The following is a 13425-nucleotide window of genomic DNA, read 5'->3' on the forward strand; positions in this document are numbered from 1 at the left end:
GAATCCAGGAAAAATCCGGGAAAAAATCAGGGAAAAATCCGGGAAAAGGGCAGGGAAGAGTTCAGAAAAATCCGGGAAAAATCAGGGAAAAATCCGGGAAAAAGGCAGAGAAAAGTTTGGGAAAATCCAGGAAAAGGGCAGGGAAGAGTTAAGGAAAATCCGGGAAAAATCTGGGAAAAATCCGGGAAAAGGGCAAGGAAAAGTTTGGGAAAATCTGGGAAAAATCCGGGAAAAAGGCAGGGAAAAGTTTGGGAAAATCCGGCAAAAGGGCGGGAAGAGTTCAGGAAAATCTGGGAAAAATCTGGGGAAAGGGTGGGGAAGAGTTCAGAAAAATCCGGGAAAAGGGTGGGAAAATCTGGGAAAAAATACGGGAAAAATCCAGGAAAAGGGTGGGGAAGAGTTCAGGAGAATCCGGGAAAAATCCGGGAAAAGGGTGGGAAAATCTGGGAAAAAATCCGGGAAAAATCCAGGAAAAGGGCGGGAAGAGTTCAGGAGAATCCGGGAAAAATCCGGGAAAAATCTGGGAAAAGGGCAGGAAGAGTTCAGGAGAATCTGGGAAAAGGGTGGGAAAATCTGGGAGAAAAATCCGGGGAAAATCTGGGAAAAGGGTGGGAAGAGTTCAGGAGAATCCAAGGAGAATCCAGGAAAAATCTGGGAAAAAGGCGGGGAAGAGTTCAGAAAAATCTGGGAAAAATCTGGGAAAAATCTGGGAAAAATCCGGGAAAAATCCAGGAAAAGGGTGGGGAAGAGTTTGGGAGAATCCAGGAAAAGTGGGCGGAACTGCGTGGAAAATTTGGGAAAATTCTGGGAAAAGTAGGGGGAAATGGCAGGGGAAATTCGGGAAAAGGGGGTGAAAATTCCAAGGAAACTTTGGGAAAAGAGAGTGACAGTCCCAGGTAAGGTTTGGGAAAAAGGGGGGGAAATTCCGGGAAAATTTTGGGAGAAGCTGGGAGGTGGAAATTAAGAGGGAAAAGGGGGAAAATTCAGGAAAAAGAAGGGGGAATAATTCCAGGAAAAAATTTGGGGAGAGGAGATGAAAATTCTGGGAAAAACTCCGTGAAAAGTTTGGGAAAAGGAGGAGAAATTCCAGGAGAGGGAGAATTTGGGATTCCCTGGAATTCCTGGCTCTTTTTCCTTCTCTGGGTTTTTTTCCCTGGGAATTCCGAGGGATTTTGGGATTCCCGCCTCCCCTGGGGGGTTTTTTGGGGGGTCCTGATCCCGAAATTCCCAAAATTCCTCTTCCCAGGTATCCCGAAATTCCGGCTTTTCCGAGCCCGGCAGCCCCCGGAGCTCCCCCGTGCTCGGCTCCCGCCTCTCGGATCCGGTGGGGCTGGAAAATCCCGGAAAAATCCCGGAAAAATCCTGGAGAATCCCGGGAATCCCCACGGGGATCCCCCCAGAGCCATTCCCAGGAGCTTGATCCCGGTTTTTTTTTTGGGATAGGGATCGGCGAGGCCCCAAATCATCGGCCCCGAGGAGGATTGTGAGCCTGGGAGCGTCAGCAACGAGGTGAGAATTCCGGGAAAAACGGGAATGAATTGGGGATCTGGGAATTCCGGGGGGGATTTGGGGGGTTCCAGGTGGGAATTCCGGGGGGATTTTTGGGATTTCTGAGGGGATTTTGGGATTTCTAAGGGGATTTTTGGGATTTCTGAGGGGATTTTTGGGATTTTGGGGGATTTCGGAGGGGATTTTGAGCATTCCAGGTGGGAATTCCGACGGAATTTTTGGGAATTTGAGGATTCCAGATGGAATTTCTGAGGGGATTTTTGGGATTTCTGAGGGGATTTTGGGATTTGTGGGATTTCTGATGAGATTTTTGGGATTTCTGGGGGTGATTTTTGGGATTTGGGGCGATTTCTGAGGGGATTTTGAGGATTCCAGGTGGGAATTCTGAGGGGATTTTGGGATTTCTGAGGGGATTTTTGGGATTTTGGGGGATTTCGGAGGGGATTTTGAGCATTCCAGGTGGGAATTCCGACGGAATTTTTGGAATTTTGAGGATTCCAGATGGGATTTCTGAGGGGATTTTTGGGATTTCTGAGGGGATTTTTGGGATTTTGAGGGTTCCAGGTGGGAATTCCGAGGGGATTTTTGGGATTTCTGAGGGGATTTTTGGGATTTCTGAGGGAATTTTGGGATTTGTGGGATTTCTGATGGGATTTTTGGGATTTCTGGGGGTGATTTTTGGGATTTGGGGCGATTTCTGAGGGGATTTTGAGGATTGCAGGTGGGAATTCTGAGGGGATTTCTGGGATTTTGGGGGTTCCAGGTGGGATTTCCGAGGGGATTTTTGGGATTTTGGAGGTTCCTGATGGGGTTTCTGAGGGGATTTTTGGGATTTTGAGGATTCCAGGTGGGATTTCTGATGGGATTTTTGGGATCCAGGTGGGGATTTTTGGATTTTGGGGGTTCCAGGTGGGAATTCCGAGGGGATTTTTGGGATTTCTGAGGGGATTTTGGGATTTTGGGGTTCCAGGTGGGATTTCCGAGGGGATTTTTGGGATTTTTGGGGATTCCAGGTGGGATTTCCGAGGGAATTTTAGGGATTTCTGAGGGGATTTTTGGGATTTTGGGGGTTCCAGGTGGGAATTCTGATGGGATTTTTGGGATTGTGAGGATTCCAGGTGGGATTTCTGATGGGATTTTTGGGATTTCTGAGGGAATTTTTGGATTTTGGGGGTTCCAGGTGGGGATTTTGGGGGTTCCTGGTGGGAATTTTTTGGGATTTTGGCCGTTGCCACTTTCCCCTCTCTGTGTTCCCAGAGCGATTCCGTGTTCCAGGATTTGGGAATTCTCAAATCCCGCCCGGCCCATTTGGCAGTTTTCCTGAGGTTCCTCTTCTCCCAGGCCGATCCCACTCCTCTGGTAAGGAATTCCCAAAATTCCCAGGATTTTCTCACCCCTGGGATCCCATTCCCAACCCCTGGCGCCTCCAAGGGGTCCGGATGGAGCAGAATTCCCAGGATTTCCTCGGAATTTCCAGGATTTCCTTGGCATTTCTGAGGTTTCCTCAGAATTCCCGGGGTTTCCTCAGAATTCCTGGGATTTCCTCAGAATTCCCGGGGTTTCCTCAGAATTCCTGGGATTTCCTCAGAATTCCCGGGGTTTCCTCAGAATTCCCAGGATTTCCTCAGAATTCCTGGGATTTCCTCAGAATTCCCAGGATTTCCTCAGAATTCCTGGGATTTCCTCAGAATTCCCGGGGTTTCCTCAGAATTCCCGGGGTTTCCTCAGAATTCCTGGGATTTCCTCAGAATTCCCAGGATTTCCTCAGAATTCCTGGGATTTCCTCAGAATTCCTGGGGTATCCTCAGAATTCCCAGGATTTCCTCAGAATTCCTGGGATTTCCTCAGAATTCCTGGGGTTTCCTCAGAATTCCCAGGATTTCCTCGGAATTTCCAGGATTTCCTCAGAATTCCCGGGGTTTCCTCAGAATTCCCGGGGTTTCCTCAGAATTCCTGGGGTTTCCTCAGAATTCCTGGGATTTCCTCAGAATTCCCGGGGTTTTCTCAGCATTCCCGGGGTTTCCAGCCCCGGAATTCCCGGGAATTCCCGCTGATCCCGATTTTCCCGCAGCTGTTCCACCTGTGCTCCGAGGTTTGCTGCCAGCTGAGCAATCCCAGGGATTCCCGAGCCTTGGGAAGGAACATCTGGAACATTTTCCTGGACAGGAGCGCGGTGAGCGCCGGCACCCGGGAATTCCTGGGATTCAGGGGGAATTCCTGGGATTCAGGGGGAATTCCTGGGATCTGGGGGAATTCCTGGATCTGGGGGGAATTCCTGGGATTCAGGGGGAATTCCTGGATCTGGGGGGAAATCCTGGGATTTAGGGGGGAAATCCTGGGATCTGGGGGGAATTCCTGGGATTTTGGGAGGATTTCCCAGGATTTTGAGGGAATTCCTGGAATTTTGGGGGGAATTCCTGGGATTCAGGGGGAATTCCTGGGATTTTGGGGGGAATTCCTGGGATTTTGGGAGGATTTCCCAGGATTTTGGGATGGATTTCGGGATGGATTTTCTGGGATTTTGGGATGATTCCCCGGGATTTTGGGATGGATTTTCTGGGATTTTGGGATGGATTCTCCAGGATTTCCCGGGATTTTGGGATGGATTCTCCAGGATTTCCCGGGATTTTGGGAATATTCCCCGGGATTTTGGGATGGATTTTCTGGGATTTTGGGATGGATTCTCCAGGATTTCCCGGGATTTTGGGAATATTCCCCGGGATTTTGGGATGCTTTTCCCTCTTTTCCAGCCCCTGCGGGTGAAGGTGTCGGAGCAGCTCCTGGCTGAGATCGGTGAGTTGGGAATTCCGGGAATTTCCCCCGGGAAAAGGAGCCCAGGGCCGGGATTGGCAATTCCCAAACTTTTCCCGGCGCCTCAGGAAAGTCGGGAATCCCCTCTGGAATGAGAGGAGCACCCGGAGCATTCCCAAAACCTGGAGAATTCCCAAAAACCTTTGGGCTCCAATTGGGATCCCAGAATTCCCAGACTTTCCCTGGAATCCCAGAAAGCCGGGAGAGGTTTGGGGCGTCCGGGAGCATTCCCAAAATCCCAAATTTTCCCCAATTCCCAGAGCTCCGCCTCCGGAACGGCGACGAGCTGCGGCCGGCCCTGCTGGAGGCGCAGGAATTCCTTCTCCCGGAAATCCAGGAGCAGCTCCAGGACTACAGGTGGGAGCAGCCCCAAATCCCGGGAAAACACCGGGAAAATCCCAGGAAATCCCCGGAAAATCCCAAATCCCGGGAATTCCGGGATTTCCCGTCCCTTTTTTTGGGCAAAGCCTCAGGAGAACCCCGGATTCTGGGAGTTTTTGGATCTCCCAATCCCAATTTTTTTTTTGCTTTTTTCCACCAAAACCTGAGGAAAATCCCAAATTTTGGGAATTTCAGGAGCTCCCCATCCCAATTTTTTTTGTTTTTCCCACGGAAACCTCAGGAAAATCGGGCGTTTTAGGACCTCCCAATCCGTTTTTTTTTTCCAAATCCCAGATTTTGGGAATTCTGGGAGTTCCCAATCCCAATTTTTTTTTTGTTTTGCCACAGAACCAAGTGGAAAATCCCAAATTTCCAGAATTTAGGGAATTCTGGGCCCTCCTGATTCTGTTGTTTTTGGCCTTTCCCACAGGCCCAAAGGGAAAATCGGGAATTTCAGGAATTTCCGGCTTTCCCAATCCCTTTTTTTTTTTGGCTCTTCCCAGAGAACCAAGCAGAAAAATCCCGAATTTTGGGAATTTTGGGAATTTCGTGACTTTCTGGGCACTCCCAATCCCAGTTTTTTGAGTTTTCCCAGAGAAGCTTGCGGCAGATCTGGGATTTTGGGAATTCTGGGACATTTTGGACGTTCCCAATCCCGGTTTTTTGGCTCTTCCCGACGAGAACCAAGCAGAAAATCCCGAATTTTGGGAATTTTGGGAATTTCGTGACTTTCTGGGCACTCCCCATCCCAGTTTTTTGGCTTTTCCCAGAGAAGCTTGCAGCAGATCTGGGATTTTGGGAATTCTGGGACTTTTTGGGCACTCCCAATCCCGGTTTTTTGGCTCTTCCCAAAGAGAACCAAGCAGAAAAATCCCAAATTTTGGGAATTTCGGGACTTTTTGGGCACTCCCAATCCTGGTGTTTTGGCTCTTCCCAAAGAGAACCAAGCAGAAAATCCCAAAATTTGGGAATTCTGGGACATTGTGGGCGTTCCCCATCCCGCTTTTTTGGCTTTTCCCAGAGAAGCTCGCGGCAGACCTGGGATTTCGGGAATTCTGGGACTTTTGGGACTTTTTGGGCACTCCCAATCCCGGTTTTTTTGGCTCTTCCCAAAGAGAACCAAGCAGAAAATCCCGAATTTTGGGAATTCTGGGACTTTTTGGGCGTTCCCCATCCCGTTTTTTTGGCTTTTCCCAGAGAAGCTTGCGGCAGATCTGGGATTTTGGGAATTCTGGGACATTTTGGACGTTCCCAATCCCGTTTTTTTGGCTCTTCCCGACGAGAACCAAGCAGAAAAATCCCAAATTTTGGGAATTTCGGGACTTTTTGGGCACTCCCAATCCTGGTGTTTTGGCTCTTCCCAAAGAGAACCAAGCAGAAAATCCCGAATTTTGGGAATTCTGGGACATTGTGGGTGTTCCCCATCCCGTTTTTTTTGGCTTTTCCCAGAGAAGCTCGCGGAAGATCTGGGATTTCGGGACTTTTGGGAATTTCAGGACTTCTTGAGCGTTCCCCATCCCGGTTTTTTGGCTTTTCCTGGAGACAACCAAGCAGAAAATCCCAAATTTTGGGAATTTTGGGACTTTTTGGGCACCGCCAATCCCATTTCTTTGACTTTTCCCAGAGAAGCTCATGGCAGATTTGGGATTTTGGGAATTCTGGGACTTTTTGGCCACTCCCAATCCCGGTTTTTTGGCTCTTCCCAAAGAGAACCAAGCAGAAAATCCCGAATTTTGGGAATTCTGGGACTTTTTGAGCGTTCCCCATCCCGTTTTTTTGGCTTTTCCCAGAGAAGCTCGCGGCGATTTTGGGAATTTTGGGACTTTTGGGACTTTCTGAGCGTTCCCAATCCCAGTTTTTTGGCTTTTCCTGGAGACAACCAAGCAGAAGATCCCAAATTTTGGGAATTCGGGGACTTTCTGGCCACTCCCAATCCCGTTTTTTTTTTCCCGATCCGCGCTCTCCCGGCAGGGCCAAGCGCACGCTGGGGCTGGGCGGCCTCTACGGAGAGAACGAGCTGCAGCAGCTGGAAAAACAGCTGGAAAAACAGCTGGAAAAACAGCTGGAAAAACAGCTGGAAAAACAGCGGGAACAGCCGGAGCCGCCGGAACGCCGGGAATGCCGGGAGCGGGAACGGGCGGCGGCCGAGCGGCAGCTGGGGCACCTCATGGACATCCTGTGAGAGACGGGAACGATCGGGAATTCCGGAGGGATTTGGGAATTCCTGATGGGATTTGGGAATTCCGGAGGGATTTGGGAATTCCAGAGGGATTTGGGAATTCCTGATGGGATTTGGGATTGGCACCTCATGGACATCCTGTGAGAGACAGGGATCGGGAATTCCAGAGGGATTTGGGATTGGCACCTCATGGACATCCTGTGAGAGATGGGAACGGGAATTCCAGAGGGATTTGGGAATCCCTGATGGGATTTGGGATTGGCACTTCATGGACATCCTGTGAGAGATGGGAACGAACGGGAATTCCGGAGGGATTTGGGAATTCCTGATGGGATTTGGGAATTCCTGAGGGATTTGGGATTGGCACCTCATGGACATCCTGTGAGAGACGGGAACGGGAATTCCAGAGGGATTTGGGAATTCCTGAGGGATTTGGGAATTCCTGATGGGATTTGGGAATTCTGATGGGATTTGGGAATTCCTGATGGGATTTGGGAATTCCTGATGGGATTTGGGATTGGCACCTCATGGACACCCTGTGAGAGACAGGGATTGGGAATTCCAGAGGGATTTGGGAATTCTGATGGGATTTGGGATTGGCACCTCATGGACATCTGTGAGAGACAGGGATCGGGAATTCCTGATGGGATTTGGGAATTCCTGATGGGATTTGGGAATTCCTGATGGGATTTGGGATTGGCACCTTGGGGACGTCCTGTGAGAGACGGGGATCGGGAATTCCAGTGGGATTTGGGAATTCCAGTGGGATCTTTGGAAATTCCAGTGGGATTTGGGAATTCCGGAGGGATTTGGGAATTCCTGATGGGATTTGGGATTGGCACCTCATGGACATCCTGTGAGAGACGGGAACGATCGGGAATTCCAGAGAGATTTGGGAATTCTGATGGGATTTGGGAATTCCAGAGGGATTTGGGAATTCTGATGGGATTTGGGAATTCCTGATGGGATCTTTGGGAATTCCTGATGGGATTTGGGATTGGCACCTCATGGACATCCTGTGAGAGATGGGGATCGGGAATTCCGGAGGGATTTGGGAATTCCAGAGGGATTTGGGAATTCCTGATGGGATCTTTGGGAATTCCAGATGGGATCGTTGGGAATTCCGGAGGGATTTGGGAATTCCTGATGGGATTTGGGATTGGCACCTTGGGGACGTCCTGTGAGAGACGGGAATCAGGAATTCCAGATGGGATCTTTGGGAATTCCAGATGGGATCTTTGGGAATTCCAGTGGGGATCTTTGGGAATTCTGATGGGATCACTGGGAATTCCCCACGGGATTCGGGGCTGGAATGGGAATTTTGGGATTGGGAACTGGAATTTTGGGACTGGCAATGGAAGAATCCAAGGAATTCCTTTTCCCGCAGCTCCAAGTACGAGGAGGAGCGGAGGTGAGCGGATCCAGCGGGAAAAAATTCCGGGAATTTGGGCCATTCCCGATTTTCCCTGTGGAATCTTTTCCCTGTTTCCCTTCCCTCTTTTCCCTCCCATTCCCAGTTTTCCCTGTGGATCCTTTCCCTGGAATTCCCAATTTTCCCACTTTCCCCTCTCCCAGCGGATCCGGGCCCCTGGGAATCCCGGGAATTCCGGAATTCTGCCCATCCCACCCTCTGGAATTCTCTTTCCCAGCTCCCCCATGGCCTTCGCCCTCAGCACCTACATGGCCCACGCCGGGATCCGGCCCCAGGAATTCCGGGAATTCCGGGAATTCCGGAACCCCGGAGCCTCCGAGAAGATCCCGGACAAGGACAAGTGGCTGCCCTTCTTCCCCAAGGCCAAAAAGGTGGGAATTCCCAAGAATTCCCAAGAATTCCCAGGAATTCCCGGGAAAAGCTCCGGGAGGAGATCCCAGGATTCCGGCCTGGGGGTGTTGGTGGGAATCCTGGGAATTTTCACCCAAATCCTGGGAATTTTAGGCCGGAATTCCGGGATTTTTTTTTTACGCAAATCCTGGGATTTGGGATTTAGGATGGGAAATTTGGGATTTGGGATGGGGATTTAGGAATTAGGAGGTGAATTTAGGATTTAGGAGGGGGATTTGGGATGGGAATTCAGGATTTGGGATGAGAATTTGGGATTTGGGCTGGGAATTCAGGATTTGGGATGGGATTTAAGGTTTGGGATGAGAATTTGGGATTTGGGATGGGGATTTGGGGTTTGGGCTGGGAATTCAGGATTTGGGCTGGGGATTTAGGATTTGGGATGGGAATTTGGGGTTTGGGCTGGGAATTGAGGATTTGGGATGGGAATTTGGGATTTAGGATGGGGATTTGGGATTTGGGATGGGAACTTGGGGGTTGGGATGGGAATTTGGGGTGTAGGATGAGAATTCAGGATTTGGGCTGGGAATTCAGGATTTGGGATGGGAATTTGGGGGTTGGGCTGGGAATTCGGGAATTGGGCTGGGGATTAAGATTGGGGATTTGGGGTTTGGGCCGGGAATTCCCGGGATTCCGAGCGCTTCCAGGACCATTTCCCAGCAGAGCAGCAGCTCCAGGAAGGAGAAGGAGAAGGAGAAGGAGAAGGAGAAGGAGAAGGAGAAGGAGAAGGAGAAGGAGAAGGAGCAGAGGCAGAACCCGATCCTGCGATACATCGGGAAGCCGCGGAGCTCCTCGCAGAGCAGTGAGTGCTCCCGGAATTCCGCAGCTCCCGGAATTCCTCCCCGGGGATGGGTCAGGCCTTCCCTCGGCGTCTTTCTGGAAGTTTCCTGGGAATTTCCCTGGAATTCCCAGATCCCGGCATCATTCCTGCATTTTCCCATCCCGGTTTTTTTCCCGCTCTCATCCCATCAGCATTCCCGAATTCCCGGTTTTTTTCCCCGGGATTTTGGGAATTTTGACATCTCCTCTTTGTTTTCCAGCATTTCATGTCCCCCTGTCCCCCGCCGAAGGTAAAAATTCCCAACTTTTTGTTGCTTTTCCTTCATTTTTCCCACTTTTTTTTTTCCCTTGCTTTTGGGGCTTATTCCCATTTTTTCTTCCCTGATGAAACTCCTGGGAACTTGGGGATTTGGGGGAGTTGGGATTTGGGATTTAGGATCAGGATTTGGGACTTAGGAATTTGGGATTTAGGATCAGGATTTGGGATTTAGGAATTTGGGATTTAGGATGGGATTTGGGATTTAGGATGAGGATTTGGGATGGGATTTGGGATTTAGGAATTTGGGATTTCGGATCAGGATTTGGGATTTAGGAATTTAGGATTCAGGAATTCGGGGTTTAGGATCAGGATTTGGGATTTGGGATCAAGATTTGGGATTTAGGATGGGATTTGGGATTTAGGAATTTGGGATTTAGGAATTTGGGATTTAGGTTCAGGATTTGGGATTTAGGAATTTGGGATTGGAGAATTTGGGATTTAGGTTCAGGATTTGGGATTTAGGAATTTGGGATTGGAGAATTTGGGATTTAGGTTCAGGATTTGGGATTTAGGAATTTGGGATTGAAGAATTTGGGGTTTAGGATCAGGATTTGGGATTTAGGAATTTGGGATTTATGAATTTGGGATTTCGGATCAGGATTTGGGATTTAGGATCAGGATTTGGGATGGGATTTGGGATTTAGGAATTTGGGATTTAGGATCAGGATTTGGGATTTAGGATGGGATTTGGGATTTATGAATTTGGGATTTCGGATCAGGATTTGGGACTTAGGATCAGGATTTAGGATCAGGATTTGGGATGGGATTTGGGATTTAGGGATTTGGGATTTAGGAGGGAAAATGGGGGTTTAGGATTCAGGAAGGGACTTCAGGATTTCAGATTTGGGAAATTTGAGAACCAGGATCAGGTTTGGGGATTCGGGGCTGGAATTTGAGGTGGGAAATCTGGGGTTTGGGGATGGGGAATTCGGGATGGGAATTTGAGGTGGGAAATCTGGGGTTTGGGGATGGGGAATTGGGGGCTCTGCGGCCCCGGCAGGTCCCCCCAGCGCCGGAATTCCGGGATTTTCCCAGCAGTGAAGCCGGGGAACGTGCGGACCATGATCCAGCACTTTGAGAACGGGCACGGGGAGCCCGCGGAGCCGGGGCCGCAGCGCCTCTCCACCGGCAGCATTCCCGAGGAGCTGCTGGAGCCCGGCAGGTGGGAGCGGCCGCGGCCCTGGGACGCCAGGGATGCACACCTGCTCCTGGGGGTTTCCCAAATTCCAGGGGTTTCCCAAAATCCAGGGGTTTGCACCTAATTCCAGGGATGCGCACCTGGTCCTGGGGGTTTCCCAAAATTCCAGGGGTTTCCCAAAATCCGGGGGTTTGCACCTAATTCCAGGGCTGCGCACCTCGTCCTGGGGGTTTCCCAAAATCCGGGGGTTTCCCAAAATTCCAGGGGTTTGCACCTCGTCCAGGGGGTTTCCCAAAATCCGGGGGTTTTCCCCAAAATTCCAGGGGTGTGCACCTCGTCCTGGGGGTTTCCCAAAATCCGGGGGTTTTCCCCAAAATTCCAGGGGTGTGCACCTCATCCAGGGGTTTTCCCAAAATTCCAGGGGTTTGCACCTAATTCCAGGGGTTTTCCCAAAATTCCAGGGGTTTTCCCCAAATTCCAGGGGTTTCCCAAAATTCCAGGGGTTTTCCCCAAAATTCCAGGGGTTTGCACCTAAATCCAGGGGCTTTCCCAAAATTCCAGAGGTTTTCCCCAAATTCCAGGGGTTTTCCCCAAAATTCCAGGGGTTTTCCCCAAATTCCAGGGCTGTGCACCTCATCCAGGGGGTTTCCCAAAATTCCAGGGGTTTTCTCCAAAATCCAGGGCTGTGCACCTCGTCCCGGGGGTTTCCCAAATTCCAGGGGTTTTCCCCAAAATCCAGGGGTGTGCACCTGGTCCCGGGGGTTTTCCCAAAATTCAGGGGCTTTTCCCAAATTCCAGGGCTGTGCACCTCGTCCCGGGGGTTTCCCAAATTCCAGGGGTTTCCCAAAATTCCAGGGGTTTTCCCCAAATTCCAGGGCTGTGCACCTCATCCAGGGGCTTTCCCAAATTCGAGGGGTTTTCCCCAAAATTCCAGGGGTTTTCCCCAAATTCCAGGGGTTTTCCCCAAAATTCCAGGGGTTTGCACCTAATTCCAGGGGTGTGCACCTCATCCAGGGGTTTTCCCAAAATTCGAGGGGTTTTCCCCAAAATTCCAGGGGTTTTCCCCACAATTCCAGGGGTTTGCACCTAAATCCAGTGCTGTGCACCTCATCCCAGGGCTTTCCCAAAATTCCAGAGGTTTTCCCCAAAATCCAGGGCTGTGCACCTGGTCCCGGGGGTTTCCCAAAATCCAGGGGTTTGCACCTAAATCCAGGGGCTTTTCCCAAATTCCAGGGCTGTGTACCTCGTCCCGGGGCTTTCCCAAAATTCCAGGGGTTTTCACCTTAATCCCAGGGTTTTCCCCAAATTCCAGGGCTTTGCACCTGAATCCCAGGGCTTTTCCCAAAATCCAGGGGTTTTCCCCAAATTCCAGGGCTTTGCACTTGAATCCTGGACTTTTCCCAAAATCCAGGGGCTTTTCACAAATTCCAGGGCTTTCCCCAAAATCCCGGTTGTTTCACCTAAATCCAGGGCTTTTCTCTAAAATCCAGAGCTTTTCCCCAAAATCCCCCTGGGGATTTTTTTTTGCTGCAAATCCCAGGATTTCTGCCGGGAATCCGGAATTCTCCCCTGTATCCCAGCAGCTCCCGGGGTGAGAACTTCAGGGAGTTTTCCCGTCTTTTAGGGGGATTTCCGCCCTAAATCCTGGGGATTTTTGCCTGGAATGCCGGGATTTTTGCCCGAATTCCCATTTTTCCCGCCGGAATTCCCTGCTTTCCAGCAGCTGCCGGGCCGAGGTGCGCCTGGGCCGCTCGGAGTCGCTGAAGGGGCGGGAGGAGCTGCGGCGCTCGCGGCGCCCCGAGCCGGTGCCGCGATCCCGCAGCGACGTGGACATGGACACCGGGAACGCCGGGAGCGCCGGGAGCACCGGGAGCGAAACCCCCCGGCTGCACTCGGCCTCCTCCTCCGCCTCCAGCCTCTCCAACAGGTGGGAAATCCCAAAATCCCCGCAATTCCCGCAATTCCAGCCCCGGATTTGGGGTCTGGGAACAAACTCTGGGAAGGCGGGAGCGTCGGGGATCAGGGCAGTGTTTGGGATTTGGGGTTTTTGGGGAATTTTCGCGCCTCCGGCCTCTCCAACAGGTGGGAAATATCCAAAATTCCCGCAATTCCAGCCCCGGATTTGGGATGGAAATCTGGGAAAGGCGGGGAAACCGGGATCGGGGAATGTTTGGGATTTGGGGTTTTTGGGGATGGGATCGGGGAATGTTTGGGATTTGGGGTTTTTGGGGAATATTCGTGCCTCCGGCCTCTCCAACAGGTGGGAAATATCCAAAATTCCCGCAATTCCAGCCCCGGATTTGGGATGGAAATCTGGGAAAGGCGGGGAAACCGGGATCGGGGAATGTTTGGGATTTGGGGTTTTTGGGGATGGGATCGGGGAATGTTTGGGATTTGGGGTTTTTGGGGATGGGATTGAGGGGGTTGGACGGAGGGGTTTTTTCCCTTCAGATCCCAAATTCCTGCAG

The 13425-nt window shown here is 50.9% G+C and overlaps 1 protein-coding gene across 11 annotated transcripts in view; it reads left to right on the forward strand.

Annotated features, from left to right (window-relative positions):
* Positions 1-13425, forward strand: part of LOC128820313 (rho guanine nucleotide exchange factor 11-like) — a 54441-nt gene that overhangs the window by 17940 nt on the left and 23076 nt on the right. For 3 of the 11 annotated variants that reach the window (XM_054000980.1, XM_054000990.1, XM_054000991.1), the window contains exons 10-23: positions 1247-1324; positions 1444-1509; positions 2767-2868; positions 3581-3682; positions 4260-4302; positions 4581-4677; positions 6673-6879; positions 8268-8291; positions 8530-8683; positions 9381-9397; positions 9440-9522; positions 9761-9790; positions 10855-10981; positions 12678-12884. In XM_054000980.1, coding sequence (XP_053856955.1) covers positions 1247-1324; positions 1444-1509; positions 2767-2868; positions 3581-3682; positions 4260-4302; positions 4581-4677; positions 6673-6879; positions 8268-8291; positions 8530-8683; positions 9381-9397; positions 9440-9522; positions 9761-9790; positions 10855-10981; positions 12678-12884 — 1337 coding nt within the window. The remainder of the gene's footprint in view (positions 1-1246; positions 1325-1443; positions 1510-2766; positions 2869-3580; positions 3683-4259; positions 4303-4580; positions 4678-6672; positions 6880-8267; positions 8292-8529; positions 8684-9380; positions 9398-9439; positions 9523-9760; positions 9791-10854; positions 10982-12677; positions 12885-13425) is intronic. The other 8 variants (XM_054000982.1, XM_054000984.1, XM_054000985.1 and 5 more) reach the window with 8 other exon arrangements.

Source organism: Vidua macroura, chromosome 29 (genome assembly GCF_024509145.1).
Source record: "Vidua macroura isolate BioBank_ID:100142 chromosome 29, ASM2450914v1, whole genome shotgun sequence".
Classification (NCBI taxonomy): Eukaryota; Metazoa; Chordata; class Aves; order Passeriformes; family Viduidae; genus Vidua; species Vidua macroura.